General features: G+C 53.3%; 1 protein-coding gene across 1 annotated transcript in view; it reads left to right on the forward strand.

Moving 5' to 3' along the window:
• UROC1 (urocanate hydratase 1) overlaps window positions 1–26,446 on the forward strand; it is a 40,902-nt gene extending 14,456 nt beyond the window's left edge. The window contains exons 7-20 of the mRNA XM_042927555.1: window positions 2,017–2,083; window positions 2,171–2,314; window positions 4,188–4,276; window positions 5,860–5,922; window positions 6,216–6,395; window positions 6,678–6,775; window positions 7,565–7,637; window positions 8,511–8,632; window positions 10,545–10,615; window positions 13,737–13,835; window positions 16,437–16,536; window positions 19,860–19,941; window positions 24,299–24,398; window positions 25,530–26,446. Of these exons, the coding sequence (XP_042783489.1) occupies window positions 2,017–2,083; window positions 2,171–2,314; window positions 4,188–4,276; window positions 5,860–5,922; window positions 6,216–6,395; window positions 6,678–6,775; window positions 7,565–7,637; window positions 8,511–8,632; window positions 10,545–10,615; window positions 13,737–13,835; window positions 16,437–16,536; window positions 19,860–19,941; window positions 24,299–24,398; window positions 25,530–25,670 (1,429 nt within the window). The 3' untranslated portion in view covers window positions 25,671–26,446. The remainder of the gene's footprint in view (window positions 1–2,016; window positions 2,084–2,170; window positions 2,315–4,187; window positions 4,277–5,859; window positions 5,923–6,215; window positions 6,396–6,677; window positions 6,776–7,564; window positions 7,638–8,510; window positions 8,633–10,544; window positions 10,616–13,736; window positions 13,836–16,436; window positions 16,537–19,859; window positions 19,942–24,298; window positions 24,399–25,529) is intronic.
• The last annotated feature ends 259 nt before the right edge of the window (window positions 26,447–26,705 follow it).

Consider the following 26,705-nt stretch of genomic DNA (forward strand, 5'->3'; position numbering starts at 1 on the left):
ATCACCCACACAGGCGGGAAGGGTTTAAACCTTTAACTTAGCCAAGCTGTCAGGCTGACACAATGAAGTTACAGATAACAGTCAGCACCAGGGTAGATGTGGGAAAACAGGTGGTCGCTGGTTGTGGGCGGGTCTAGCAAGGCTGGGGGTGGCCGGGAGGACTATACCTAGTGACTGGGGTCAAAGTTCCAAGTGCAGGAAACTTGATCCCACAATTTTACCTCCTAGAGTTATTTTGGGAGCAGCATGTAGTGGGTAACTTGAGCACAAAGGACTGAATTAGAAGGATTTGAAGTCAGCTCGCAGCTCTGCAGTGTATCCCTGTATAACCTCGGAACTTGGGTCCTGTCTGTTCATAGCTACTGCCTCAAAGAGTTCCGTGAGAATTCACGAAACAATCAAGAGGACACCCTTAGTATGTGGTACAAAGGGAGACGTGGGCCCTCTGCTTGAGTGGATATGGGTCCCCAAGGCAGAGATTAGGGGGTCCATGCAGCCTTGTGGGGGGTTCTGATGGTTTCACTCATCTCCCTGGCTGGATGGCTATTATATTAGAACCATTTTTTATATTGTATAATAGTCATACAACCTTCCACGGTAAGGATAATGCCTCCCCCTTTTTTGGAAGAAGATGAAGAGGTTCCACGTGGTCCAGTACCTTATCTAAATTATAGGATAGACTTGGCATTCAGACTCACACCTGCAAGAATAGGATCTAGAAGAGAAGGGGGCTGGGGAGAGTTGCTGGGCGACAGGAACCCAATAGAAAAGAGACAGGGAGTTGAAATGGACCAAGGACAAAAGCAAGCGGCAGTAAACCTTGGAGCATCTCTTACCTCAGGGGTCTCCAGGGAAGAGTAAAATTAAGGCAACAGAAAAAAAAAAACCCAGAAAAATGCACTGCCAAAAATATTCAAGTGTTTGATAATTATCAAGGGATAGACACAGGCACCCTTATGCATTGCTGGTGACAGTCACTTTGGAATTTGACAATGTCTAGTAATATTTTACATACTTGCACCTGATGACTGAGCCCTACCCCTTCCTGGTTTCTTCCCCGGGCCAGTGAGGCAGACAGGAGGTCACTCACTGCAGTGTGGTTCGCGTAACGAGATCAGAGGGGGCAGGGGAACATTCTGTGGTTTCTGATACACACAGCGTGGAACCATGAGTAGCCATCAGCAGGACCCGTGTGTGCTGATGTGGAAAGGCCCCCGCAGGTAAGGGGCCCAGCTGCACAAGCAATACCAATACCTACAAGATGAGGCTGTTGATGTAAATAATACGAATACTAATGACGACAATAACCCCACCTGCAAACAGTGACCCCAATGCCATTCAGTGATGGCATAGCCCACAAACCTGAATGAAGCGTGCCGCTCTGTGAGCACCCTTTTCTGAAGGCGTCACCCCTGCCTCCCGCAGCTCTGTGCCCTCCTTCCAGCAGGTAGACCCCCCCCATTGGAGGTCATTGAATGTCATACCAACAGAATCCCACAGAACGGGTTCTTCCACATCTGGCTTCTTCACTGAGCCACGTGAAGCCACAGGAAGACTTTGGTCTGTTTCTTTGCTGTGAAGCGTTCTGCTGTGTTCTTACGCAGCCGTTTGTTTCTCTCTCTTCCGTGCTGGGAGCTCCAGCTCTTCCAGGGCTTGGCCACCGCAAACAAAGTTGCCGCGAACAGTGGTGGGCCTGTCTTCACATGGGCGTGAGCGCAGAAAGTGAAGGTGCCCGATCACCTTCCGCCTCCGTCATTACGGCCAAATGGCCCCCACAGTGATTTTGCCACTTATATTACAGTGTTTAACAGATCAAAATCTGTGTATAAAAGGTCCCGGAGGCCAGAGGGGACCAGAATTGGGGGACTGTAGCTTTCTCTATAATGGTTTCTTTTTTTTAAAAGGAAAACGTAGGAATGCATTTTGGGGTAATTGACAATGAATTTTAAAGCATGTGCCTTTTAAAGCTGTGCCTAGCACCGAGCTCAGCCCTGAGCTTGCCTTCTCTGTGGTCAGGTACGGCCAGATGACAGCAGGCAGCTACTGCTACATCGGTCCCCAAGGCATCGTCCATGGCACAGTGGTGAGAAACAGGGGCCACGCCTGGCTGCCGGGGGTGGGAGGCGGACGTGCCGGAGTAGAGAGTGAACTCCTCCTCTTCTCCCTGCAGCTCACCGTGTTGAATGCCGGGCGACGGTACCTGGGGGTCAAGGACCTGGCTGGGAAGGTCTTTGTCACCTCTGGGCTGGGCGGAATGAGTGGCGCTCAGGCCAAAGCTGCGGTCATCGTGGGGTGCATCGGCGTGATAGCAGAGGTGAGCCCAGCAGGCACTCTGCCCACCTGTGTCCTCCCTCAGTCTAGAGCCGCCCCCACTCACAGCCCTCTCTTCTCCTGCACCCCCCCCACCAGCCCTCCAAGCCTCCCAGGGTGGGTTCCCATGGCAGTCTATGCCTCCTGCCTTCAAAGTGTCCATCTTCCCCCATGGTCAATGCCTGCTGATCCCGCCCACCCCGGGAAACTGACCTTCTGTGGGCACCGCTCCCCTTATCCCTGGAGATGAACATGGCCTCCCCCAGCTCTGACAGGTCACAGTCAGGTGAGGGCGACAGACATCAGTAGAGGTGTGTGCACACAGCCTTTGGCCAGTGGTTCTTACAACTTTCTTCGGTAGAGCCAAGGAGAGGAAGGGAGCCAGGGAGAGGAGGCGAGGGGCTTTAAGACAAACCTTGGTTGGTCGGGGGTACCTTTCTCATGGGAGATATATTTCCTGCTTCCAAGGGGACAGAGGAGGGCCTGAGTGTCCTTGTACACGGGGTCCCTTAAGCAACTTTTATTTAAAATAATCAATATGCCAAGGTGGCACATTTCCGGGGGGGGGGGTGCCCTTGGCCCCTATATAGAAAATAAGTTACAGCAACTAATGTTAGCTCATCCCCTGGAATCTGCAGAAAAATAGCCTATGTTTTTAAAAAGCTTTGACTTCCCCTCGTCTCATCCTCAACCCTCATCCTCACCTACTTCCCCCTGTATCTTCAAAACATGTTTGTCACAGGGGCGCCTGGGTGGCTCAGTCGGTTAACCATCTGACCCTTGGTTTCGGCTCAGGTCATGATCTCACACTTCATGAGTTTGAGCCCCACATCGGGTTCTGTGCTGACCACAGGGAGCCTGCTTGGGATTCTCTCTCTCTCTTTCCCTCTCTCTGTCCTTCCTGCACGCACACTCTCTCTCTCAAAGTAAATAAATAAACTTAAAAACAATATGGGGCACCTGGGTGGCTCAGTCGGTTAAGTGTCCAACTGGCTCAGGTCATGATCTTACAGTTTGTGGATTTGAGCCCCATATCACTGACAGCTTAGAGCCTGGAGCCTGCTTTTGGATTCTGTGTTTCCCTCTCTCTCTCTGCCCCTCCCCTGCTTGTGCTCTGTCTCTCTCTCTCAAAAATAAATAAAAACATTAAAAAATTGTTTTAAATACAGCATGTATTTTTTAAAAGTGTTTGCCACAGAGAGAGCAGTACATATTTGTAATAAAATTCCCAGATGGCAAATAAGCAATCCTAAAAAGAGAGAGGCACCCACCTTTGTGATTTATACTCAGTTGGTACTAAGCCTGCGTCATACACTCTTATATTTCTTAGGAGCCCACCTGGGTGCCAATAGTAAAATCAAACTACAGCCGCTTGCACAAATAAGGTTTTGTTTCTCTCACGCAGCCCGCAGTGCTGGCATTGTTTCAGCGGCTCCGCGATGTCAGGGCCAACATCGCTAGATTCTCTTGGGTTTCCCTCATGCGTTCAAAATGGCTGCCCCCACCCCAGCCATCGCATCTACATTGAAGGCAGAAAGGAGGAAGGGGGAAGGTGCCACCTGTGACTGACTCGATGATACCTCAGAAACTCGTTCTTTTACCTCACTGGTCAGTTTTGGATCGAATGGAAGTTCTTCCCTAAAAGGGAGGCTGGAGACAGTGGAAAGAGTAGCTGTAGTTAGCTTGGAGTGGGGTCACAGTGTCGCCCTGAAAATCCAGGTTCTGTTGACAAGGAATGCAGGAGGGGGAGTAACTACGGGAAAACAGCTCGTGGCACCTGTGCTGCCATGGGCGATCTACGCGGGGGATGGCCTCCTCCTGGTGGAGCCTGACATGCCCAGTGACTGACTGGGTGGCCCTGTGTCTCGTGGTCCCAGGTGGATAAAGCCGCCCTCATGAAACGCCACCAGCAAGGATGGCTGATGGAAGTGACCGACAGCTTGGACCACTGCATTGAAAGACTCAGGTACGGCGCCTGACCTGGGCCTGGGGAGGCCACAAGAAGGGGTCCAGAGGCTGGGCTGCTGTACGTGGGCCTGTTAAATGCCTGATACTCAGCCACAGGCTGAGCGAAGACTGTGCCTTGTATTTCTCACTGTTGTGGCCTGAGTGCCCAGCCCGGAGCCTGGCACGTATTAAGTGCTCGCCTCATCTGTTGGGGGGAAATGAAACTTTGAAAGACGGAACCGTTCCTCGGTGTGACTCCACCAGGTTTGGGGTAAGCCAATCTCCCTCCCCACTTGTGGTCTGGTTGCTTGAGGGGGGTGTCGGCAACACTGCCCTCCGGTTTGATGGCTAAACTGCGGGAACGGGGGAAGGACTGCCCTGGCGGCTGCTGATCTGATGCCGTTTTTGAAGCTTGCTCTCCGACACACTTTGGAGAGCTGAGCTCTGTGCAGGGAGGACGCACCACACAGCGGCTCTCCAGCCCCGCCACGATCAGTCGCCCAGGGGGCTTCAAAGGGGGCTTGGAGGAAAATGTCCAAGTACAAACCAAACTGAGAAATACTCCCATTACTAGGATCGGATACTGCTTGACACTGATCTCTTGAAAATGCTAGTTTGGCCCCATGGCAACCGCTGTGTAAAACTCTCAGATGAGCTTCCATTAAATACAGGAGACATTCCAGACTGCTGGTGGGACACAGATGGGTTTGGCCTGATCTGCCTCCTATGCCTGTGAATGCTGCTTAGCATCCCAGACGCACGCACACGCTGGCACACACGTGCATGCACTCATCCACGTGCACACTCACACACTCACCACAAAATCAGTTCCCGTCAGTTCAGCCAAGTGCCCTAAGCAGCCCGTCCGGTCATACTTCCGGGGAAGACACAGACGGGTGCGGAGGGAGCTTCTAGGGGTTCTCCAGTCCCCGTGCTGGTCCTGCGGCCGCCATTCAGTCCTTCCTTCTCCACTCGCCACTTGCTTAGAGGCCTCCTCGCAGCCCTGGGCCTGTAGGCCCTCTTCTTGCTTCGATTTCCTCGCGCTCAGCAGAGAGGAGCGCGTTGGCTCCACTGGCATCTCTCTGCCAAGCACGGTGTTCCGTCGAACGGTGCCTTCGAGTGGGCGCCACACTGCCCCACGTGTTGCTGCTTTCCGACACCTCTGCCACCCGTGGGGCTTCATGTGTGAAAACCTTCTGCTCCTCCAAATAGGCTTTCGTGGGGGTTCTTGTTTTTTAATTTTGTCCGTTTATATTTTCTAAACAGTGTTTGGAATCATCTTTAGTGCAATTTTAGGATCACCTTGCACGAGTTCTAGAACAATCCCAATCAGAGCCCTAACGGCAAGGGTCCTGATTCTGTGAATTGCCTCGAGTTGGCTCATCACTGCTGTCATCTCGGTTCTCAGTTTTCCCTGATGGAGCATTCACGTCTCTGTTTCCCTTACGGTTATGGGTCCTCAGTGGACACCCTTCGGAGGTCCCTGTGCCTCAGGCCCTATGCTGGCACACAGTGCCTTCGGTGACCTTCTGCATTCTCGCCAGCTTGGTACTGGTGAGGCAGGTGCAATGGACCATCTGCTCTGCTCTTGTCCCCTTCTAGGGAAGCAAGGAAAAGGAAGGAGGTGCTCAGCCTTGGTTACCATGGCAATGTAGTAGATCTTTGGTAAGTGGGGGATGGGATTTGGCAGCCTTGGGGACCCTGGGTGAACTTCCCCCTCCAGACAAGGTACTGATGGTGGCCAGTCTCCCCAGACACGAAGCTTCCAATGTGCTCTGCCTGTGTCTCTGCTCCCAGCTTCCGAGGCCCAGATCCTGGCCTGAGCTCATGGCAGGCCGCCTTCCAGCAGATGTTCTTTCAAGAGAGAAGGGCAATCCCCTGCTGGCTGGGCCTCGAACTCAGGCCCCAGACGGTGCCTTCCCCTGCCCCAGGCATTGATCGCCTCATGTCTTTCCCAGGGAGCGGCTGGTCCACGAATTGGACACGACGGGGGAGCTCTTGGTGGACCTGGGGTCAGACCAGACGTCCTGCCACAACCCGTTCAATGGCGGTTACTACCCTGTGCAGCTGGGCTTTGCAGAGGCGCAGAGCCTCATGGCCTCCGACCCGGCTGCATTTAAGAGCCTGGTCCAGGAAAGGTGATGAGTTCCCAGGGCCCAGGAGGCACACACAGCCAGCAGGAGCTTTTAGACTGGGGACTCTGGCCTCTGCCTGGTCCCCCAGGGGCCAGCTGTGCAGCCTTAGGCAAGACCTTGAATCTGTCTGAACTGTCTCCTCATCTGTCAGATGGGATGGAAGTAAGCAGAGCTGGCTGAGCTCCACGGGATGGGGCCGGGGGTGACAGCGGTGAGGCACAGAGGGCCTGCTTTCAGGGCCTTACTGGTGGGTAGGGCTGATCACTAACTGCTGGCCTGTTGCAGCCTGAGGAGGCAAGTCTCAGCCATCAACCGACTGGCCAAAGAGAACTTCTTCTTTTGGGACTATGGCAATGCCTTCCTGTTGGAGGCCCAGAGAGCAGGTGAGAGAAAATGAAGGTCACATGAGGGGCCCCCAGCCTCCCAAGCTTGGAGGGGCCAAGATTTTGGCCCTTGGGAATACTCCCTTCTCACCAGCCAGGAGTAGCCTGGCAGGTGCCCTGGAGAGGTGGGGGCCACGGCCTGCAGGTTTCACTGTGCCCCTGCCTGGACCTTTTGGAAGCTGGTCTTGCCAGGTCCTTGGCTTCTCTGGGCTTCAGTTTATCCATGTGCCTTAAGAACACAAAGTACCAGGACGTCTGGGTGGCCCAGTTGGTTAAGCATCCGACTTCGACTCACATCATGATCTCACAGCCCATGAGTTCGAGCCCCGCGTTGGGCTCTGTGCTGACAGCTCGGAGCCTGGAGCCTGCTTCGGATTCTGTGTCTCCCTCTCTCTGCCCCTCCCCTGCTCATGCCCTGTCTCTCTGTCTCTTGATAATAAATAAATGTAAAAAAAAAAAAAAAAAGAGAGAGAGAGAGAGACACAGTGGAAAGTCACCCCCCCACCCCCAGCCCTTTTTCTGGTGCCAGCTCCCCTCCTGGAGTTCAAAGGTTCTGGCGTGTCATGTCGGGAATGTGGGCACAAACATGTGTATGCCCCTACCCGGCCCCACACCAATGGCAGCACTTGCTGTCTCCCTTCTTCGTCATAAAATGAGACCCAAGGAGGCTTCCCTATCAAAACTTTGTTTAACTCACCATCTGGGTAGTGGTATAAGTCCTCACCTCGGGGCGGGGCCCGCCAGCCCTCAGACCCTCCAAGTGATTCTGGGTGGGTTCTGTGCCCGCAGGAGCTGACGTGGAGAAGAAAGGCGCCAACAAGACAGAATTCCGCTACCCCTCGTACGTCCAGCACATCATGGGGTGAGTGATGGGGTCACCTGCGGCATCTGGGTCCTAGACATTCAGGTTGGAAAAGTCCCCAAGTAGGGAGAAGGAGGAGGTAACCAGAGAGAGATCGGGCTGACGGTGGAGGCCACCAGGCCACATGAAGGAATTTGGGCTTAAGCAACACAGGGACAGGGATGGGAAGCTTGCCAGCCCATTTGTGCACAAGATGGGACCAGAGAGGAAGGGAGAGGAGGAAGGCCATGGTCTCCTTCTTGGATTCATCGTGGGTGAGGAGGCAGAGACCCAGGGGGCTGCACTGCCAGGCTGCAGCAGGGGGCAGCGGGGTGGGGGTGGGGGGCCTGTCCAGAGAGGACGGTGGGCCCAGGGGGCTGGGTGAGTGCAGGAGCCAGGCGGGGCCCAGGCCTCTCCATCCCTCTGCCTGGAGGCCACCTAGGAAGGTCAGTTCACCCAAGGCAAACCTGGCCAAGTCCCCACAGTTAAACTCTTTTTCCCAACTACTTGCTTTTAGTTCACTGATTTTCAGGTTGTCTTTGTAGAGTAGTTGCACTAGAAAGGAATTTCTGCCTGTGTCCCGGCTTCTGCAGCAAGAGATGGTGCCGGTCTAAGAGGAGGGACAGAGACCCGGGGTGGGGGTGGGGGGCACTGAGGGGAGAAGGTGGGGTTGAGCAGGGGAGGGGACCTGGGGGGCTAGCCTCTGAAACTTGCTGTGCAGTTAGCGGCTTAGGGGCATCCAGCAACAGTTCTGGATGCTGAAGCCCTGACTTCACTCCACAGGCCCACATACCACGTCCCCAACACACCCCTCTCAGTTCTGGAGCACTGTAGATAGACCCCCCCCTCCTTGGTTCATGGAGGGTGCAGCCAGGCTGCATTTTGTCCTCGCAGAGACATATTCTCCCAGGGATTCGGGCCTTTCCGCTGGGTATGCACGTCAGGGGACCCCCAGGACCTGGCGGTCACAGATCAGCTGGCCACGTCTGTGCTGGAGGAAGCAATTGCTGACGGAGGTGAGGCTGCAGGATGGGACACGTTCACAGGCAGGTGGCCCACCACAGGCTCCAGGGTAGCCCACCCCCTTGACGCAGCCCCCCCTTCCCTGCTCGTGCTCGGCCTGGCCCCCGGGGCACGAGAGCACGTGGACTTGGGGTTTGTGCCTGTCAGCGGTGCTTCTGATTCTTCGTAGCTGTCCTCTGTGCCCACTCTGCTCTCCCCATGTCCGTGGGTCTGTGGTCTCTGCGACAGAGAGCTTGCACTGCCTTCCCACGTGGTTGGTGGTGGTCGTCCCCGTGTCCCTGCCCCCGCCCCTGGTTTAACCACAGTCGTTTCCTGTGTAGTGCATGTGACGTTGCTTCTCACGTGGAGAAGAGAAGGCAGGGGTTTTATGAAGCTTCCTCAGCTGTCAGGACTCCTACCCGCACTTCTCTGCAGCTTTTCTGCAGGTCCGGGCCACCTTCTCTCTGGTTTGCTGCGTAGGTCCTTCAACCTTTGGCTGCTTGTTTTTGATCCCCAGGGCCATTCGCCCCTGCTGGGCGGGCTGGGACGGGTCCACATCCAGGCTGGGCGGGCTGGGACGGGTCCAGGATACAGGGTGCAGGGCTGGAGAACAAGGGGAGGGTGGGAGGAACTGGGCAGGAGGAGGCCTCCTGGGAAGGAAGGGATCCTCTCTTAGAAACCTGTCCTCCGGGAAGAAGCCCTGAGCTGCGGCATCTGCAGATGGCCCCTGCGTAAATACTCTCAGAGTGGCTGATTCCCATCAAAGCTCCATGCACAGCAGTGGCAGCGTTTGCAGCAGGCAGGCAAGAACGTGAACAGGGAAGGGGTAGAGACCAAGAGAGAGACAGACAGATCCGAAGCAGGCTCCAGGCTCTGAGCTGTCAGCACAGAGCCTGACGTGGGGCTCGTACTCACGAACCGTGAGATCATGACCTGAGCTGAAGTCAGTCACCCAACCAACTGAGCCACCCAGGTGCCCCAAGCGTCTGATTCTTGGTTTCTGCTCATGTCATGATCCCAGGGTCATGGGGTCCGGCCCCGCGTTAGGCTCTGGGCTGAGCGTGAAGCCTGCTTAAGGTTCTCTCTCTCTCTCCTGGGACGCCAGAGTGGCTCAGTTGGTTAAGCGACCACCTCTTGATTTCGGCTCAGGTCACGATCTCACAGTTTGTGAGTTCAAGCCCCGTATTGGGCCGCACGCTAACAGCTCGGAGCCCACGTGGGATCCTCTCCCTCTCTCTGCCCCTTCCCCACTCGCGTGTGCATTCTCTCTCTTTCACAATAAGTAAATAAACAAAAAAGAGTCTCTCTCCTTCCCTCTGCCCCTCCCCTGCTTATGTGTGCATGTGCACGCACTGTCTCTGAAAAAGTGTAAGTTTATTTAATTGAAATTTTAATGGTATCTGTGTCAACCACTGGGTCACACCATCCCTGAGGATTTAACCGTCTGCTCTCATGAGCTAGTGGAAGCAGGCTCCTGAGCAACACAGCTACCACCCGACTCTGCATGCCCCCCACACTTTAGCTGACCGGCCTGCTTTCCTGGGATAGGAACTCAACTTCTTCCTACCTCTACGCCTTTGCCTTTGCTGTTCCCTCTGCCTCAAATACTGTTCCCTCAGCCTTTTGTGTGGTGGGTTCCTTCTTAGCATTTCGATTGCAGCTTGACAGCTACCTCCACAGAGAGGCCTGGGGCCCCCCTGACCCGTCACCCTAGTGACCACTTCACCATATTTCTTTCCTCCATGGCCCACAGCCTCCTCTGTTCCCAGTGCCTGGCCCAGTGCCTGGCATACAGTGAGGACTCAATAGATGTTTGTTGAGGGAATGGATGGATGGTGATGAGCGGCTGCCGGAGGGAGGGCCTGTGCCCGAGCCCCACGGGACGGGGGCTCCTGGTGCCTGCGACACCACTCTTTCTCCCTGCAGTGAACCCGGCTGTGAAGCTGCAGTATGTGGACAACATCCGCTGGATCCGGGAGGCCGCCAGGCACCGGCTGGTGAGGGCTCCGCCTGGCGGGAGGCAGGGGTGGGCCACTGGACTGCCCTGCCCGAGGCGGGGTACTGCTGGCCATGCCCGGGCTGGCAGACATGAGCCCCGGGACGGTGCCAAACACACCCCGTGGGACTCCCTAGGTGGCAGCCTCCTTGGCCTCAGAGGAGGCAGCAGCAGCCACCTCACCCGGCGGGCTGTGGGACCTTAAAAGGGTGGCCTGGGGCCCGGGGGCAGTGACCAGGGCCGGTCGGGTCGTTGCTCACCCAGCTGATTTGCAAACCGCTCTCTCAGGTCGGGCCTCCTGGCTTCTCAGCTGTGTGACCTGGGACGAGTGGCTCAGCCTCTCTGAGCCTACTGTCCCGGCTGGGCTGGGCAGTGGAGCCGCTGCTGACGGTCTGCACATGGGGGCTGTGGTGGTGCACGTGCTTGGCACACGCCCTCTGGTGGCAGTCTGCAGGAGGCACTCCCGGCCCGGGCTGGGCAGAGGGTGTATGCGCGCGCTCCCGGGCATGCGAACGTGACTCAAGGTGATGCCCAGTGGGGACTGCTTTATACTGATGGGTCATAGACATGTCTCTGAGGAGCTGAGTTGTGAGTTCAGCTCTAAATGCTGGGGGACTAGGGGGCGGGGGAGCAGCCATATGACAGTGGGGGGAGGCAGAGGACCAGCCAATGCACAGGCCCTGAGGCAGCAGTGGCCTTGGTGTACGGAAGACGAGCAAGAAACGAGCCTTTGACTCACGTGGCTTTGTCCACAGACCCCGATAGCCAGACGCAGCTGCCGCGTCCGCACTGGCGTGTCCTTGCCCTGGGGGTCCCAGGGCCAGAAGGGGGACTCCCTTGAGCACCGCCCCCATGTTTTGGGCTTCTGTGGCCCAACACCCCCCACCCAAAGCGCCACCTCCTCCTTGCCCAGTGGCTTGCACACGTGTTTCAGCCACAGAGACCCCCGTGCCAACAGCGGTCTCTGTGACCACGCAGAGTCTGAGACACCCACCGGACGGCTGTTGAACTCGAGGGTTGGGGCCTCGGGGAGGATGGGGCGGGAGTGGAATTGTGCAGGGCCAGTCCAGAGGCGGGCCTGGAGAAGAGGAGGACCCCAGCCTTGAGGGAGGGGCACCGACAGAGTGGGAAGGGGCTGGCGGGAGGTTGGGAGGTCAGGGGCATGGGGAATGGCCCTCTGGAGGCCGCTACAAGGGCCGTGAATAACCGGGACTGTCTCTTCTGTGTTTGAGTTGGAGTTTTCGGAGGTTGTGTTCTCCCTACTTAGTTCACGTTGCTCTTTGTCTCATGAACGATGATGATTGCAGAAGGCCATCCTTTTTAAACATTTTAATTGAGTTTCGCGTAAGGTTCACTCTTGACGGAGCTGGCAGTCCTATGTCGGTTTGTCTCCAATTTCCTTTTTCTGGATCCAAGCCATCCGAAAATCTCTGCGGTGCTGGTTTATACTATAGTCTTTCCCACAAGGCTTTGAGGCAGCCGGCGTGAGGGCAGTATGGCCTTGGATAGCAAGTCACGAGGAAGGAAGGGCCACGTTTGCTGGCGGGGCCGTCCAGACGGAGCGTTGGCTTCAGGCTCGCGGTCAGGGGTGGCATAGCTCCATCACTGGCTCCAGAACCTTCCAACCCATTCCAGGACGCGTGGCCAGGCTGGAAGGGAAACACCTGGAGAATCCAGGGCTTCTCAGCCTCAGAACTGATGTTTGGGGCCAAATCATTTTTTTCAATTGTGGCAGACTACACTTTGACATAAAATGCCCCCTATGCTTTAGCTGACTGGCCTGTTTTGCTGGGATAGGCCCAGCTTCTTTCTACCTCTGGGCCTTTGCACTTGCTGTTCCCTCTGCCTAGAATACTGTTCCCTCAGACTTTTGTGTGGCTAGTTCCATGTGGTTACCGTATTAACCATTTCGAAGGTACAACTCGGTGGCTTCAAGTACACTTCCATTGAGTGTAACCATCACCACCATCTCTCTCCAGACCTTTTCCATCTCCCCAAACTGAAACTCTGTCCCCATCAAATAAAAAGGCTCCCCCAACACCCTCCCCCAGCCCCTGACCCCCACCTACTTCTGTCTCTGTGTGTTTGGCCACTCTATGGGCCTCGCATAAGTGGGATCCTACAGTATTTGTCCTTTCGTGACCGGCCTCTTTCGCTGAACGTGATGTCCTCAGGGTTCATCCATGTTGTAGCCTGTGTCAGAGTTTCCTTCCTTTTCAAGGCTGGATGATATTCCATCGTCTGCATAGAATGTATATACCTTGCTTGTCCCTTCGTCCGTCAGTGGGCACCTGGATTGCTTCCACATTGTAGCTATTGTGAGTGCTGTGAACTTGGGGGTGCAAATATCTGCTTTTGTGCCTGGGGACTTGGATACTCTGTCATGGGGGGGCCGTCTCAGGATGCTTAGCAAGACCCCTGCCCGTGCCGACAGCACTCAACCGTGTCTCCAGTCATTCCCTAATGTCATCCTGGTTGAGGACCACTGTGCCAGTGACTCCTTTTTACTTGCTGAAGTTTCCGTTTCATGGGAGTAAACTGTCTTACCCTCCAGAGGTGCGGCATCCTGATGGATGAGTCCGCGGGCTCTCAGCCATGTCACCGACTGCCCGGGGCGGTTGTGGGAGGGTTCTTGGCCCTTGTGCCCCAGTTTTCTCATCTGAAACATGGAGCCTAGGGTGAGAACAATAGCAACTTCCTCATTAACTCACCGATGAGTGACTGTGTGCAAAGTGCTTGTAGTTGTGCCAGGCACAGGCCACAATTGCATTGGGTGGTGGTATTATTGTCATTGGAAGGACTCAAGCAAGGGTATGTTCATAAGAGGTAGCATCCCTGAGATGGGCAGGTCAGGGTCTCAGAGCCCACTCCTGGGGTTGATCCTCGAGGCAGTGGATCACGGAGGGACAGCTGGGGTCCCAGACTGCACGTGGACAGGCAGGGGTTTGGTGTGACTGCCCGGTGGGCTGGACATGAGGGTCTACCTTGTACCACACACCTCGGGGTCCTCCGTGACCTCCCTAGAGGGGACCATCTGGCTGCTGGTGGGACCTGTCACCCACATCTATCCCCTGCATATCCCTAGGTCCCTGAGGTGCCTCTTCCCTCCCTTTTCTCTGCAGGTGGTGGGCTCCCAGGCGAGGATCCTGTACTCAGACCAGAAAGGCCGTGTGGCCATCGCTGTGGCCTTCAACCAAGCCATCGCCAGTGGGAAGATCAAGGTGACACATTCTGTGCTGCAGGCAGGAAGCTTCCCTTGGGCTCCTGCCCTTGGGTGCTGGCACTGCCCTGAGGCCCTCGGCTCTGTGTTTATGTCAGGTGGGAGGCAGATAACTGGGGACCTGAAGTGATGAGGCCTGTCCTGCAACCCAGCCTCTGACATGTTCCCTGCTGTGTGACCTTGGCGGGTCAGATGCCCTCTCTGAGCCACAGGTGCCATCTTCTGTGAGGGGAGAATTGTGTCAATCTCAAGACCTGGGTGGGAAGATTAAGAGAGTCACTTTCCATGCAAGCACTTCCCACATCTTCCTTGAATTCTCCTTTTATAAACCATGACAAATTTCCCTGGTGTTCCCTCATTTTCCTCCCCGTCAGCCAGCCTACCCTGGGGGACATGGAGCTCTGGGCACACTCCTCTGGGGGGCTCATTTTCTAAGCACGTGCCGCAGGGTTCTTGCTGGCATCCCTGTGTTTGGGAGTGCCAGTGCTAATGATCAGATGTGAAAGGGAAATCAAGTTGGATGAATGTGAAGGCTGTCCCGGTGGGTGGCTCCGGTGGCAGCAAGGACAGCTCCCAGACCATCTCGGGAACACTGCCACAGCGCCACCGCTCAGCGTGCTTACGGAGATGAGGACAGCTGTGGCAGCTGCCCCAGGAGGGCTCCACAGGAACACTCACATCCAGGCTGCAGTCGGCTGGTCGGCCTAGAGAGCCAGGTCTTAATCGTTCATTCATTCCACATGCTCGATTGAGGGCCTCCTCTACCCCAGGCTTATTCTAAAGCACTGGGGACCACGTGGCAGAGAACAAAGTAGACAGGGTCCTGGCCTCCTCCACTCACTGGGGAAGGGAAACTGACAACGCAGGATAAAAGCATAAATTCAGAGGGAACTTCAGATGGTGATGAACATGAGAAGAAAATGAATGGGGGTGACGGGGTGGGGGTGATGGGTTATGAGTGATGGGGTGGGGGGGAGCGGTGACTCTAGATGGGATGGGGGTGATGGGGTGTGTGTGTGTGATGCCTCTAGATGGGGTAGGGGTTACGGAGTAGGGAGAGTGGTGACTCTACATGAGGTAGGGGTGAGGGGGTCGGGGGCAGTGGTCTGTCTGATGGGTGGTCAGATCAGGCCTTCTGAGTTGCTGATGTAGAACTGAAACCTGAATATCTGGGAGGTGCTAGAATACCGGGGGGTTGGCAGTTCAGGGCACATACAAAGAGGCGACAGCAAGCCTGGCTGGTTCAAGGGAAGAAGAGGGCCTCTTAATTCAGAGAAATGGGAGCTCCCCTTTTAGCAAGGTACATCTGAAACATCTATGCTTTTCCTCTTCTTCTTTTTTTTAACTTATTTTAAATTTAAATTTTAGTTAACATACAGTGCAATATTGATTGCAGGAGTAGAATTCAGTAGTTCATCACTTACATACAACATGCAGTGCTCAACACAAATGCCGTCCTTAGTACCCATCACCCATCTAGCCCATCCCCCACCCACCTCCCTCCATCAACCCTCAGTTTGTTGTCTGTCATTAAGAGTCTCTTATGGTTTGTTTCCCTCTCTTCTTCCCCCCCCCCCCCCCCGCTTTCCCATATATTCATCTTTGTTTCTTAAATTCCACCTATGAATGAAATCATATGATATTTGTCTCTCGCGGAATGACTTTTTAAAAAAATTTTTTTAATGTTTATTTTTGAGAGAGACAGAGATAGACAGTATGTGAGCAGGGGAGGGACAGAGAGAGGGAGACACAGAATCTGAAGCAGGCTCCAGGCTCTGAGCTGTCAGCACAGAGCCTGATGCGGGGCTGGAATTCACGAGCTGTGAGATCATGACCTGAGCCAAAGTTGGTTGCCCAATCAACTGAGCCACCCAGGAGCCCCTGACTGACTTATTTCTCTTAGCATAATACATTCCAGCTCCATCCTCCTCATTTCAAATGGCAAGATTTCATTCTTTTTGATGGCTAAGCAATATTCCTTTATATGTATGTACCACATCATTCATCAGTTGATGGACTTTAGGCTCTCTGTAGTTTGGCTATTGTTGATAATGCTGCTATGAACATCAGGGTCTACGGACCTCTTTGAATCTGTATTTTTGTATCTTTTGGGTGAATGCCTACTAGTGCAATTGCTGGGTTGTAGGGTAGTTCTATTTTTGATTTTTTGAAGAACCTCCATAGTGTCACCAGAGTGGCTGCACTAGTTTGCGTTCCCACCAACAGTGCAAGAGGGCTCCCCTTTCTTCACATCCTTGCCAACATCTGTTGTTTCCTGAGTTGTTAATTTTAGCCATTCTGACAGGTGTGAGGTGGTATCTCATCATGGATTTTATTTGTATTTCCCTGATGATGAGTGATGTAGAGCATCTTTTCATGTGTCTGTTAGCCATCTGGATGTCTCAAAGAAGTGACCAGGAAATCTGAACGTTAGGTAGGAGACAGACAATGCCTCCTATGCTTCCTCTTCTTGAAGAAGGTCTATTTCCAGGGGAAGGGATCTAAAGGGTGTCTGGTGTGGCCTGACCTTTGACTTCTGCCCTCTGCCAGGCAGCTGTGGTAAACACTGTCAGCTGATACCTCATATCTTTCCCTGCTGCAGGCACCAGTGGTCCTGAGCCGAGACCACCATGACGTGAGTGGCACAGACAGTCCCTTTAGGGAGACCTCCAATATTTACGATGGTTCTGCCTTCTGTGCAGGTGAGGAAGACAAAAAAATTTTTTTAAATTTTTTAATGTTGGATTTGACTTTGTTTAGAAATCAATTGATTCATTCAGCGAGTTATAATGTTGGAAAAAATGTTCTGGTATCTGAGAGAATTGGCATAGGGTCACCCAGCCCAGCACAGTGAGGTTTCTGGGACCTGGGACTTTTCATTTTTAAATTGGGCAAGTGCCAGGCAAAACGGGACAGTTGGATGCCTTAGACTTGGGTGTGCACCTGACCCTGTCACTTGCTGGGCAAACTTCAGTAAGACTTAAAGTCTCTGAACCTCAATATTCTCATCTGTAAAATAGAAATAACAATTGTGCCTACTTCAGAGGATTGTTGTGAAGAAGGAAATGAATTAATACTTGTGCAGCATTAAGTAGGTGTCCCACAGCCAGTGTTCACTGGTTATCTGCTGCAGCTGCTGTTACCATTCTGCTTCTGTACCCACTACAATTATAATCATCACAGAGGCTGGTGGGTTCTAGGTCTGGTATAGCTTGCTCATTCCCAGCACTGGAGTGCTCCCTCCATTATGGATGGGATCCCAAGGAAAGGAGGTGGACATTCAGGAACCCAATCTGTAACACTTTTTTCAAGGAATTGATACGTTTCATATAAGTTATCAAATTTGTAGGTATAGAATTGTATTCCTTTACTTATCTTTTTAATGTCTGTGGGGTCAGTTGTGATGTCTCCTCTGTCATTCCGGATGTTGGTGATCTGTGTTTTCTTTCTTCTTGATCAGTCTGTTAAGATATTTATCAACTTTATTGATCTTCTCAATAAAAAGCTTTAAGTTTCATTCATTTTTTTCTATTGCTTTTCTTTCTTTCTTTCTTTCTTTCTTTCTTTCTTTCTTTCTTTCTTCTTTCTTTTTTTCTTTCATGTTTATTTTTGAGAGACAGAGGAACAGAGCACAAGCAGGGAAGGGGCAGAGAGAGAGGGAGACACAGAATCTGAAGCAGGCTCCAGGCTCTGACAGAATCTGAAGCAGGCTCCAGGCTCTGAGCTATCAGCACAGAGCCTGACATGGAGCTCAAACCCACAGACTGCAGGATCATGACCTGAGCCGAAGTTGGATGCTCAACCGATTGAGCTACCCAGGCACCCATTTCTATCGTTTTTCTGCTTCCAAATTCATTAATTAATTCCCAATTCATTAATTTCTGTGCTAATGTTTATTTATTATTTATTTTGAGAGAGAGTGCAAGCGGGGGAAGAGGGAGAGAGAGAAACCCAAGCAGACTCCACACTCAGTGTGGAGCCCGATGCAGGGCTCTATCTCATGACCTGATCTCCCAACAGTGTGATCATGACCTGAGCCAAAATCAGGAGTTCAATGCTCAACTGACTGAACCACCCAGGCACTCCTGATTTCTGCTCCAATCTTTAGCGTGTCCTTCTTTCTGCTTGCTTTGGATTTAACTCACTCTTCATTCCCTAGCTTCATAAGGCAGATGAGGAGGTTACTGATTTGAAACCTTTTTTCTTTTCGAATTCTAGTATTTAATGCTATAAATGGCCCTATAAACAGTGCTTTCACTGCATCCTACAAATTTTTAAATATTTTCACTTTCACTCAGTTCATAATATTTGTTAATTTCCTATAAGACTTCCTCTTGGATCCAAACTAGAAGTATGCTTTTAAGTTCCCAAGTTTTAGGAGATTTTTCAGATACCTTTCTGTTACTGACGTCTTTTTTTTTTTTTAAGTTTATTTAATTTATTTTTGAGAGAGAACGTGCACATACAGAATAGGGGTAGAGAGAGAGAGAGGGAGAGAGAGAATCCCAAGCAGGCTCCGTGCTCTCAGCATGGAGCCCAATGCAGGGCTCAATCTTACGAACCACTATGAGATCACGACCCGAGCTGAAGTCAAGAGTCAGACGCTTAACCCACTGAGCCACCCAGGTGCCCCTGTTACTAGTTTAATTCCATTATGGTCTGAGAACTTAGTTTGTATTCATTCTGTTCTTTTAAATGTGTTAAGTGTTGTTTTGTGGCCCGGAACATGGTCTATTTTGGTGCACTTGAGAAGAACATGTGTTCTGCTGTTATTTGGTGGGTTCTACAGATGCCAGCTAGGTTCAGTGGTTGCTAATGCCATTCTGGTCATCTGGATCCTTACTGATATTCTTCCTAATTTTTCTGTAAATCACTGAGAAGGGAGCAGTGAGTTTGTGGATTTATCTACTTCTCCTTTCAGGTCTTACCCATTTTTGCTTCAAGTATTGTAAACCTATGTTGTTAGGTGCACACTCATTTCAGCTTATGATGTCTTCCTGGAGAACAGACTCTTTATCATCATGTAATGTTCCTCTGTGTCTCTAATAATAGTCTTTGCTCTGAAATTCTCTGATATTAATATCGTTGATGTTAGTATCTTATGGCCACGGTAACAAAGTACCACAAACTTTAATGGCTTAAAACAACACAGATGTGTTCTCTCACGGTGCTGAAGGTCGGAAGTCTGAAATCAGATTCAGTGGGCTAGAGCCAAGACGTGGCAGGGTCATGACATCCCAGGAGGCCCTGGGGGAGAATTCCGGGAGAATTCCGGGAGAATTTCCCGGGCCGTTACCAGTTTCTAGAGCTGCATTTCTCACATCTCACAGCCTGGCACAAGGAGAAGAGCATTCTCGGGGTCCTCCCTTATCTTCTCTGTGAGCGCCCAGTCAGCATTTTTGGAGGAAGGGCCTGCTAGGACACACACACCCCCTTATGTCTGTGTCCCAGGGGCCTCAAGGTTTGGGGCAAGCTCATGCTTGTCATTTAGCAGTTTGTTAGACACACATGTAAAGTGACCAGTCTGGGTGCTGTTTCTCTGTGCAAGGGCCTGTCTCAGATTGTAATGAGCTAGCTGCCCTGGGACCTCAGTTCTCTGATGCGGTCAAAGACAGTCATTAATTTGTAGTTTCTCCCCTACCCTTATTTTTCTGTTGTTGTTTTAAGGACGGAAGTGACTCTCTTTGGCTCTCTGTGTGCCTGAGCTAAAATCAGTACCACCACGCCTTTAATCCTTGTGTTCTTTCTGCTTCTGGGGCACTTTATATGGCATTTAGTGCTAGAACGCATAACTATCCAGAAGGCTAACAGTGGGTACTTGGGCACTTGTTAATACTCCAGCTTTGCTCGGCTCTGCAAACATAAATTATTGCTGTTTCTACAGTCTGTCTCTAGTTCCCTTTCCCTGTCTGTCCTTCAGGCCCTACTCAGCCCGTTGTCTCCCTGGGCGGAGCCTGGCCTGGCCTGGCCTTCCCCCGGCCCACCTCATTCAGGGAATGATGGGTGGCGGCCTCTGTTTCCACAGACATGGCTGTGCAGAACTTCGTGGGAGATGCCTTTCGAGGTGCCACCTGGGTCGCTCTTCATAATGGCGGGGGTGTCGGCTGGTAAGGTTCTTGGAGAACTGGGTGCTGTGGGTGCTGGCTGGTGTAGAGGTCTTGAGAATTCCCTCGAGGGTCCTGGGCCCTGCCTCCCCTGAGCTCTCTCTGCTAACGGTTTGGCTGTGAGGTGTTCTTCACATGAGCTGGAAATCAGAGGGCGTGCCCCAGCCACTCTACCTTTTGGGGTCTCACCTGTCACACGGGACACAAAGGCCGTAGGAACCACACCTGCCCCTTTCATGTCAGTTTTCCCTTCGCTTTCACAGTTTTTCTCAGGAATGTTCAGCGCTATCTGGTCCCGGGCCTCCTCCACTGACATTCTCAGGGCAGCTGGGCTGGGAGGCTGAAGACCTGGGTTCTGAGCTCTCCTGGGTCCCCAGCTCATGGCTCTGCCCTGCCAGGCCTGTTTGCAGTCTGACTGGGGTCCATGGGAGGGTCCTATAATGGCTGACAGTTGTAGCTCCGTCATGAGTAGGTATGCTCTAATTCTGCACCCCCAACTCCAACATGTGGGGTTTTTCCCACACTACCAGGCAATTCTCCAACACCCACAATTCAACTCAGTTCTGACATTATCTACTCAGAGATAGCAGCAGACCCCACAGGTTAGGGCTCAGTCCCACAAGACTGCCAAGTGCAGGTCTAGGTTGTTGCCTGTGTTTCTGACCGACTGGCCACCAAGCTGAGGTTCCCACAATAGCCTCCCTGGATTCCACTAATTTGCTAGACCAGCTCACAGAACTCAGGAAACCGGTATACTCACTAGATTATCTATGTATTACAAAGGATATCAAAGGGTGCAAATCAAGAGCCATAGGGAGAGGTCCCGAATAAAGGAGTGTCTGTTCTTGCGGAATTTGGGGCCTGATATGGTGGCACGTGGAAGTCTGGTTCCCCAACCTAGAACCTCTCCAAACCCATCCTTTCAGGTATTAATGGAGGCTTCATTATTTAGGCATGATTGACAAGATCATTGATCCCTGATGAGCATTCAAATTCCAGCCCCTCTCCCTTCACTGGAGGTCTGGGGATATGGGACTGAAAGTTCTGATTCCCCTAAAGATATGGTTGGATCCCCCTGGAAACTAGCACGTCCCCCCCCCATCCTTAGAGGTGGTCCAAAAGTCACCTCATTAACATAGCAAAAGACACGTTTACTGCTCTGTTTCTTACAAAATTCCAAGTGTTTTTAGGAACTTTGTGCCAGAAATGGAGCGAAGACCAAATAAATGTATATTTCTTATTATGAATCACAATATCACAAGGAATAGTCATTCACAAAGAATAATGAATAACTAAAATTTATTACACATGGATGATGTGGCAAGCATTTGCTAAATAAACTCTTTGAATCTAGTCTCTTACCTAATCTTAGAAGGAAAATACATTTTACAGATGAGGAAACTGAGGCACCAGGAGGTTAATGAGCTGGACCTGTCCCAGCTCACCTGGCCTCACCTGGCTGGGTCTGGGATATCAGGCCAAGTTGGATTCCTGGCTCCCCGGGGCAGCAGGGGGCGCTGCTGCTTCGGAGAGGACTGCTCCCGGGAGGGCAATCTCTGAACTGATCTCTGAGCCTGTGCTGTCCGGATTAAGCTTGGCCTTGCCCTCCCGAGCCAAGTCCTTCAGCACTGGAGCTTCCCAGAGCATTCCGGTGGGCTGGCTTCGAGGCCAGAATTCCGAGCTGGAACCGTCAGGTGGCTCTAATTAATGGAAAATGTGACCGGAGTACGTGTTCTTTCCGATACACGAGCTAGAGAAAATCAGGACGAAGAGTGCCTGGTTGTGGGGTGCCTGGCGTCTTGGCACTGGGTTTGCTGACTCGGTGCTGGAGGTGAAGAGAATGAAGTTGAGTAATGTGCCCAAGGCCACAGAGCTGGGGGTGGAGCCAGGATCGAACCCAGATCTTTCACCTCCCAGAATCCACCTGCTGTTTGCCAACTGAACCACAGAGGGCAAGAAGGGGCGGAGCAGAGCTGGCCGGAGAAAGCATCCATGACTTGAGGGCCTCAGGGCAGGACCCCCTGCGTGGGGAGCTCCCAAGAGAGGAAAGGCTCCCTGCCAATTCCCAAGTTGCTCCCACCCTCTGGCTGTGCCCCCAGGCTGTGCAGAGAGGGCTGCAGGCTAGCCAGAGGCCAGCATCAACACCCACCCCCACCCCCACCCCCACCCCCGCCCATCCTGGCAGTCCTCGAGGGCTCTTTTGGGAAGGTGCCTCAGATTCACTTTGGACTCTCATCATACTCACACAGGCACATAATTTAATCTGTCGGATACTCCTTCAAGGCTTACTGCAAAAATCAGCAGGGAAAAAAATTTGAACCTCAACCTTTCCTGGTCCAGGAGGAAATCACTTCCAACTTGTCAGCTAATTTTTTTCTTTTTCTACACAAATCCATTATTAAGTGATAAGCACCCCCCCCCGCCGCCTCCCCCCATTTCTTTATTTGCTTTCAGTTTTTATGTTGTCTATTTGCTCCCTGCTTTGGATCTCTTACGTTTCCAAGACAAGCCTCATCCACATCAGCTGTGTGTCGTCTTTCTCTCCCTCTGTCTCCTCAGAGCCCCTCTTTCTGGTTGCTTGTTTGGAGTCTGTCCTTGTGCTGTTTGTGCAGTGGTCCTTGCTGTCTGCTTGTGTTCAGAGATGGCGCCCGTGGCCGGGTGTGCTCATGGACCTTTGGACCATGGGCTGCAGAGCAGAAGAGGTCAGTGCTCAGTCTCTGGTTTTAGACTGGTTGGTCTGCTCAGTAAACACAGCTCTTGTCACCTGTCCTTGTAGGGAGGGTGCGGCCAGTTCTGGGAGCTGAGCTGAAGGGACAGGGCTTCGAGGTTGGGTGTTGAGACTTCTCAATCCGTGTTTTCATGTCACCCTCAGATGTACCTTGTGATCTCACAGCAAGATTCAGCCCTGAGGGTCCACGTCTTTGAGGAGTAAACACATACCTTTGACCCACTATCTTTATCCTAATACCAACACTTTTCCTCACTAAACAATGTCTTAGAGCACATCTCATACTTAAACGTGCACTGGACAGATGTACTTCTGATTGTCCAAAGACTTCTCTGGTCGAAGGACACACTGAGGTCCTCACTTGGTGACTCTGGCTGGCACCGGCTTTCCCCTGTTACCCAACATCAGCAGGTGAATGACGATGACCTTGAATCTGCGCAGGAGCTGGTGGGAGATGTGCAGGGAGCCCGCCAGCAGGCACGGGGCTGTCCAGCTGCAGGGACACAGGCTGAGGGCAGGGCAGGGGCGGCTGCCCGCTGGTGGGGGTGCTTGGCTCCCACTCCTGGAGAGGGGAGCACGGCTGGCTCCTGGGGTAGAGGGCATCTCGCCTTCTTGGTGGGAACTGGCAGCGATTGTCCGGAGAGCCCAAACTGGGCAGAGAAGCAGGTAAGGCCTGAAGGATCTGAGACTAGAGAAGCTAGATGCACCTTTTGGGTGCAGGAAGGAGCAAGAGCGAATTGGCTGGAAGTGGAGACTGAAAGGCTGGATGCCGTGGTCCCAGGGGTTCGTGTTTGGCAGTAAAGTCCTGGCAAGTGCTGACGAGATGGAGGGCGTTTCCTGTGTGTGTAACTGATGGGGGAATGCGGGGTGTAGTGATGTTCACTGAGCGGGAGTGGCAGTCAGGTCCGGCACAGGCCACAGCCCTTGATAATGACACCGAGGGTGAAGATGAAGATCCAGGGTGCCAGGAAGGAGAGGGTGCTCACAGCCGATGGCACAAAACCTCAGGGCAAGTATGCGGAAAGTCGGATAGCATTAACGTACTTCAATAAGAGGCACGTGTCACTGGGAAGACACGATAATGAGCACATGAACGTATCAGATCTGTGACAGGAGGGGGTCCAAACAGTGCTCAGAGAAATCTGTTCGTTGGAAAACAAGATATATGGGAAATAAAGGAACTCAGCCTTCAGATCAAGTTATCAGGACCCCAAAATACACTGTAAGCAAGCAGAAAGAAGAGGCAAGAAAAATAAAGAGCATAGAGGGAAATCGGGAAGAATGACAGTTAAATTGAGCAACACAAGAGACCCTCAAGGAAGCGTGTCTTTATAAGATACACTTAGAACCACAGAGGAAGAGGTCACCTCCAGGAGGTGACACAGGAGAGGATCCTGAAGGGGGGTGTGGGGGATGGGTAAAGCCCAGAGGTGCAGGTGGGCAGCACAGAGCCCAGCGACCCCAGCGTCCCCTAGGCTGTGGACAGGGCGTGGGCTCCAGGCTGCAGGTGCTTGACACACTACCTCTGTGAGCCGAGGCTTCCAAAGTGTCCCCAAACGTGCGTGTTCTTCTGTTGGCTCCAAGCAGGGGCAGGCCTGGAGAGTGACCTGGAAACCCCTTTGCCTCTTGCAGGGGTGAAGTGATCAATGGAGGATTTGGCCTCGTGCTGGATGGGACCCAGGAGGCTGAGCAGAAGGCCAGGATGATGCTCAGCTGGGACGTGTCCAATGGGGTAAGTCACACCCCAGGCCTTTCCGCTGGCCTTGTCTCCAATGGGGGGCTCTGCCTCCCCAGACTGCAGACCTGAGAGAGAGTTCTGCTCCCTTCCTCCCCAGAAAACAGTCACACCACACCTGCACATTAGTGTCTCTCCTCTCCAGCGACCGGGGTCCCTCTGTGTATCCTTCTGAGCTGTTTCCGAGTCTCCTTTGTGTCTCCCTGCCTCTGGCCTTACTCCTCCAGTCCAGCTTCAGCATCTGTGTGCACAAGGAGTCCCGGCCCTTCCCTCCCAGTGAGAGCACCCCCAACTTCTGGGGCTGAGGGCCTCCTTTTAAAGCATTTTCTTTCCACATCTCTGAAGGCAGAGATCACCTGCTATCACCTGTGTGCGGAGATGCAGTCTTCTCTGTGTGTGCATGTGTGTGTGACCCTGCGGGGACTCCCTCCCTCTCTGTGACCACATCACAGGTGGCGAGAAGGGGTGATGGGCCCAAATGGGAGGTCAGGCGATGATGGGGAGGGGTGCTGAGTGAGTGGGTGGATGTCGGGTGAGAGAGTGAGCGTAAGAGTGGGGGGGGGGATCCCTGGAGGGGCTGACTCCCAGGGAGCTCCCAGAGGAGGCGGCCGACTTCTCCTGAGGGCCGTGAGGCAGTGAGGGGAGGGATGGAGGAGGTGAGGGGGGCATGAAGATGGGGGGTGGCAAATATGACAGCAGGGAGGCGGGGGGAGCCCTGAGGACTGAGGGGGGAGAGAAGGAAGAAGACTGGAGAGAGACTTTAAGGCAGAGCTGAGATGCATGCAGATTCTCTGAAGATGGGGTGGAGGGAGGAGGGTGTGGAGGGTGATTCCCCGATACCTGGCCTGCTGCCCCTGCGTGAAGGCGAGCTCTTTTTTGGACATGGAGTAGGCTGGGTCGAAGGATGGCCAGTTTCAGATCGGAGAGGCAGCTAAGTGAGTCATCCAGCCAAGAGAGAAGGTGGCTGAGCCAGAGGTACAGATAGGGCAGGTGCATCACACATAGCACAGAGGGTCCCTCAAATGGGAGACGGTCAGGATCTGCAGCCCGCCCTCGGTGTGTCCGGAATGCCTTGCCGGGGACCCGGTGCTGGCACCAGCAGCCGCCCCATCTGTCCCCACCCTGCAGGTGGCTCGGCGCTGCTGGTCTGGGAACCGAAAGGCCTACGAGATCATCTGCCAGACGATGCAGGACAACAAGGGCTTGGTGGTGACGCTCCCACAGGAGGTGGCAGATGAGCGCATGCTCCAGCAGGCCCTGCGGCTGTGAGGGGAGCCCAGGAGCCGGCTGCGGTCCCCTCGCCCACTTAGTCCCTGTCCTCACCCTCACAGCCACACTGCACCTTTCAGCACACCCCTTTGTCTCCTGGGGTAGGAATTTCACACACAAGCCCTCATCTGGGGATGTGCCACTACCACCCCCATTTTACGGATGAGCCAGCTAAGCCAGGAGAGATGGGGCCATTTGTCCCTGACTGCTGGGAACCCTGGGCAGGGGGCAACCACCCTTGTCCAGGGCTAAATCCCCTAGCCTGCCACAGAGGAGCCTGGACTCCAGGAGCTTTTGGAGGGCGTGCATGCCATGGATACTGGGCACCAACAAGTCCCTTCAAAGCCCCTGCCGGTCCTTCTCCTGACAAGGGGGCAGCATTTCCTTTGTCCTGTTTTACGAATCATGCTGCCTCCTGTCCATCCATCCACACAGCTGTCCTTCCATCTGCTGGCCCGTCCGGGTGTCTGTGATGTACATTCTTCACCTCCGTGCCCCCAGCTGTGGGACCCAAGGAGCACGGCCAGGCCTGGGGCTTGGAGGGTCCGGGAAGGAAAACAGGGAAATAAAGGATTAACTAGAAGCCGTGTAAGGTGTCATGGGCAAGGAGGACACGGGCTAGTGGGATAGGGGCAGGCAAGACTTGGCCCTAAAAGGTAAGTGGTACTTTGTGGGGGGAAAAAAGGAGAGAGGAGGGTGTTTCTGATGTCTCACACAGCGTGGGGCACAGGAAAATGCAGCACAGTCACTCCTGAGGGGAGTTGGTGGCTCCAGAGAGCCACGTTTGGGGCCATGTGTCCTGCAGGAGCCCTGTTGGGCCTGAAGCTGTGTTCTTACACACCCCCCACCCCCCGCTCAGATCTCTGATCTCAGTAATGGCTGGGTCCATAACCCAGGCTCAGAGGCAGAGTGCCCAGGCAAAGGGGATTATGTGGCCATGCTTTTCCAGGCCTTCCTTTTGAAGTAGGCTCTGCTCTTTTTAAGGTTTCCCCTACTTTTAGGACCCCCTCCCCTTGCCTCCTTGACTCCGGTTGT

The sequence above is a fragment of the Panthera leo genome, chromosome A2 (genome assembly GCF_018350215.1).
Source record: "Panthera leo isolate Ple1 chromosome A2, P.leo_Ple1_pat1.1, whole genome shotgun sequence".
NCBI lineage: Eukaryota > Metazoa > Chordata > Mammalia > Carnivora > Felidae > Panthera > Panthera leo.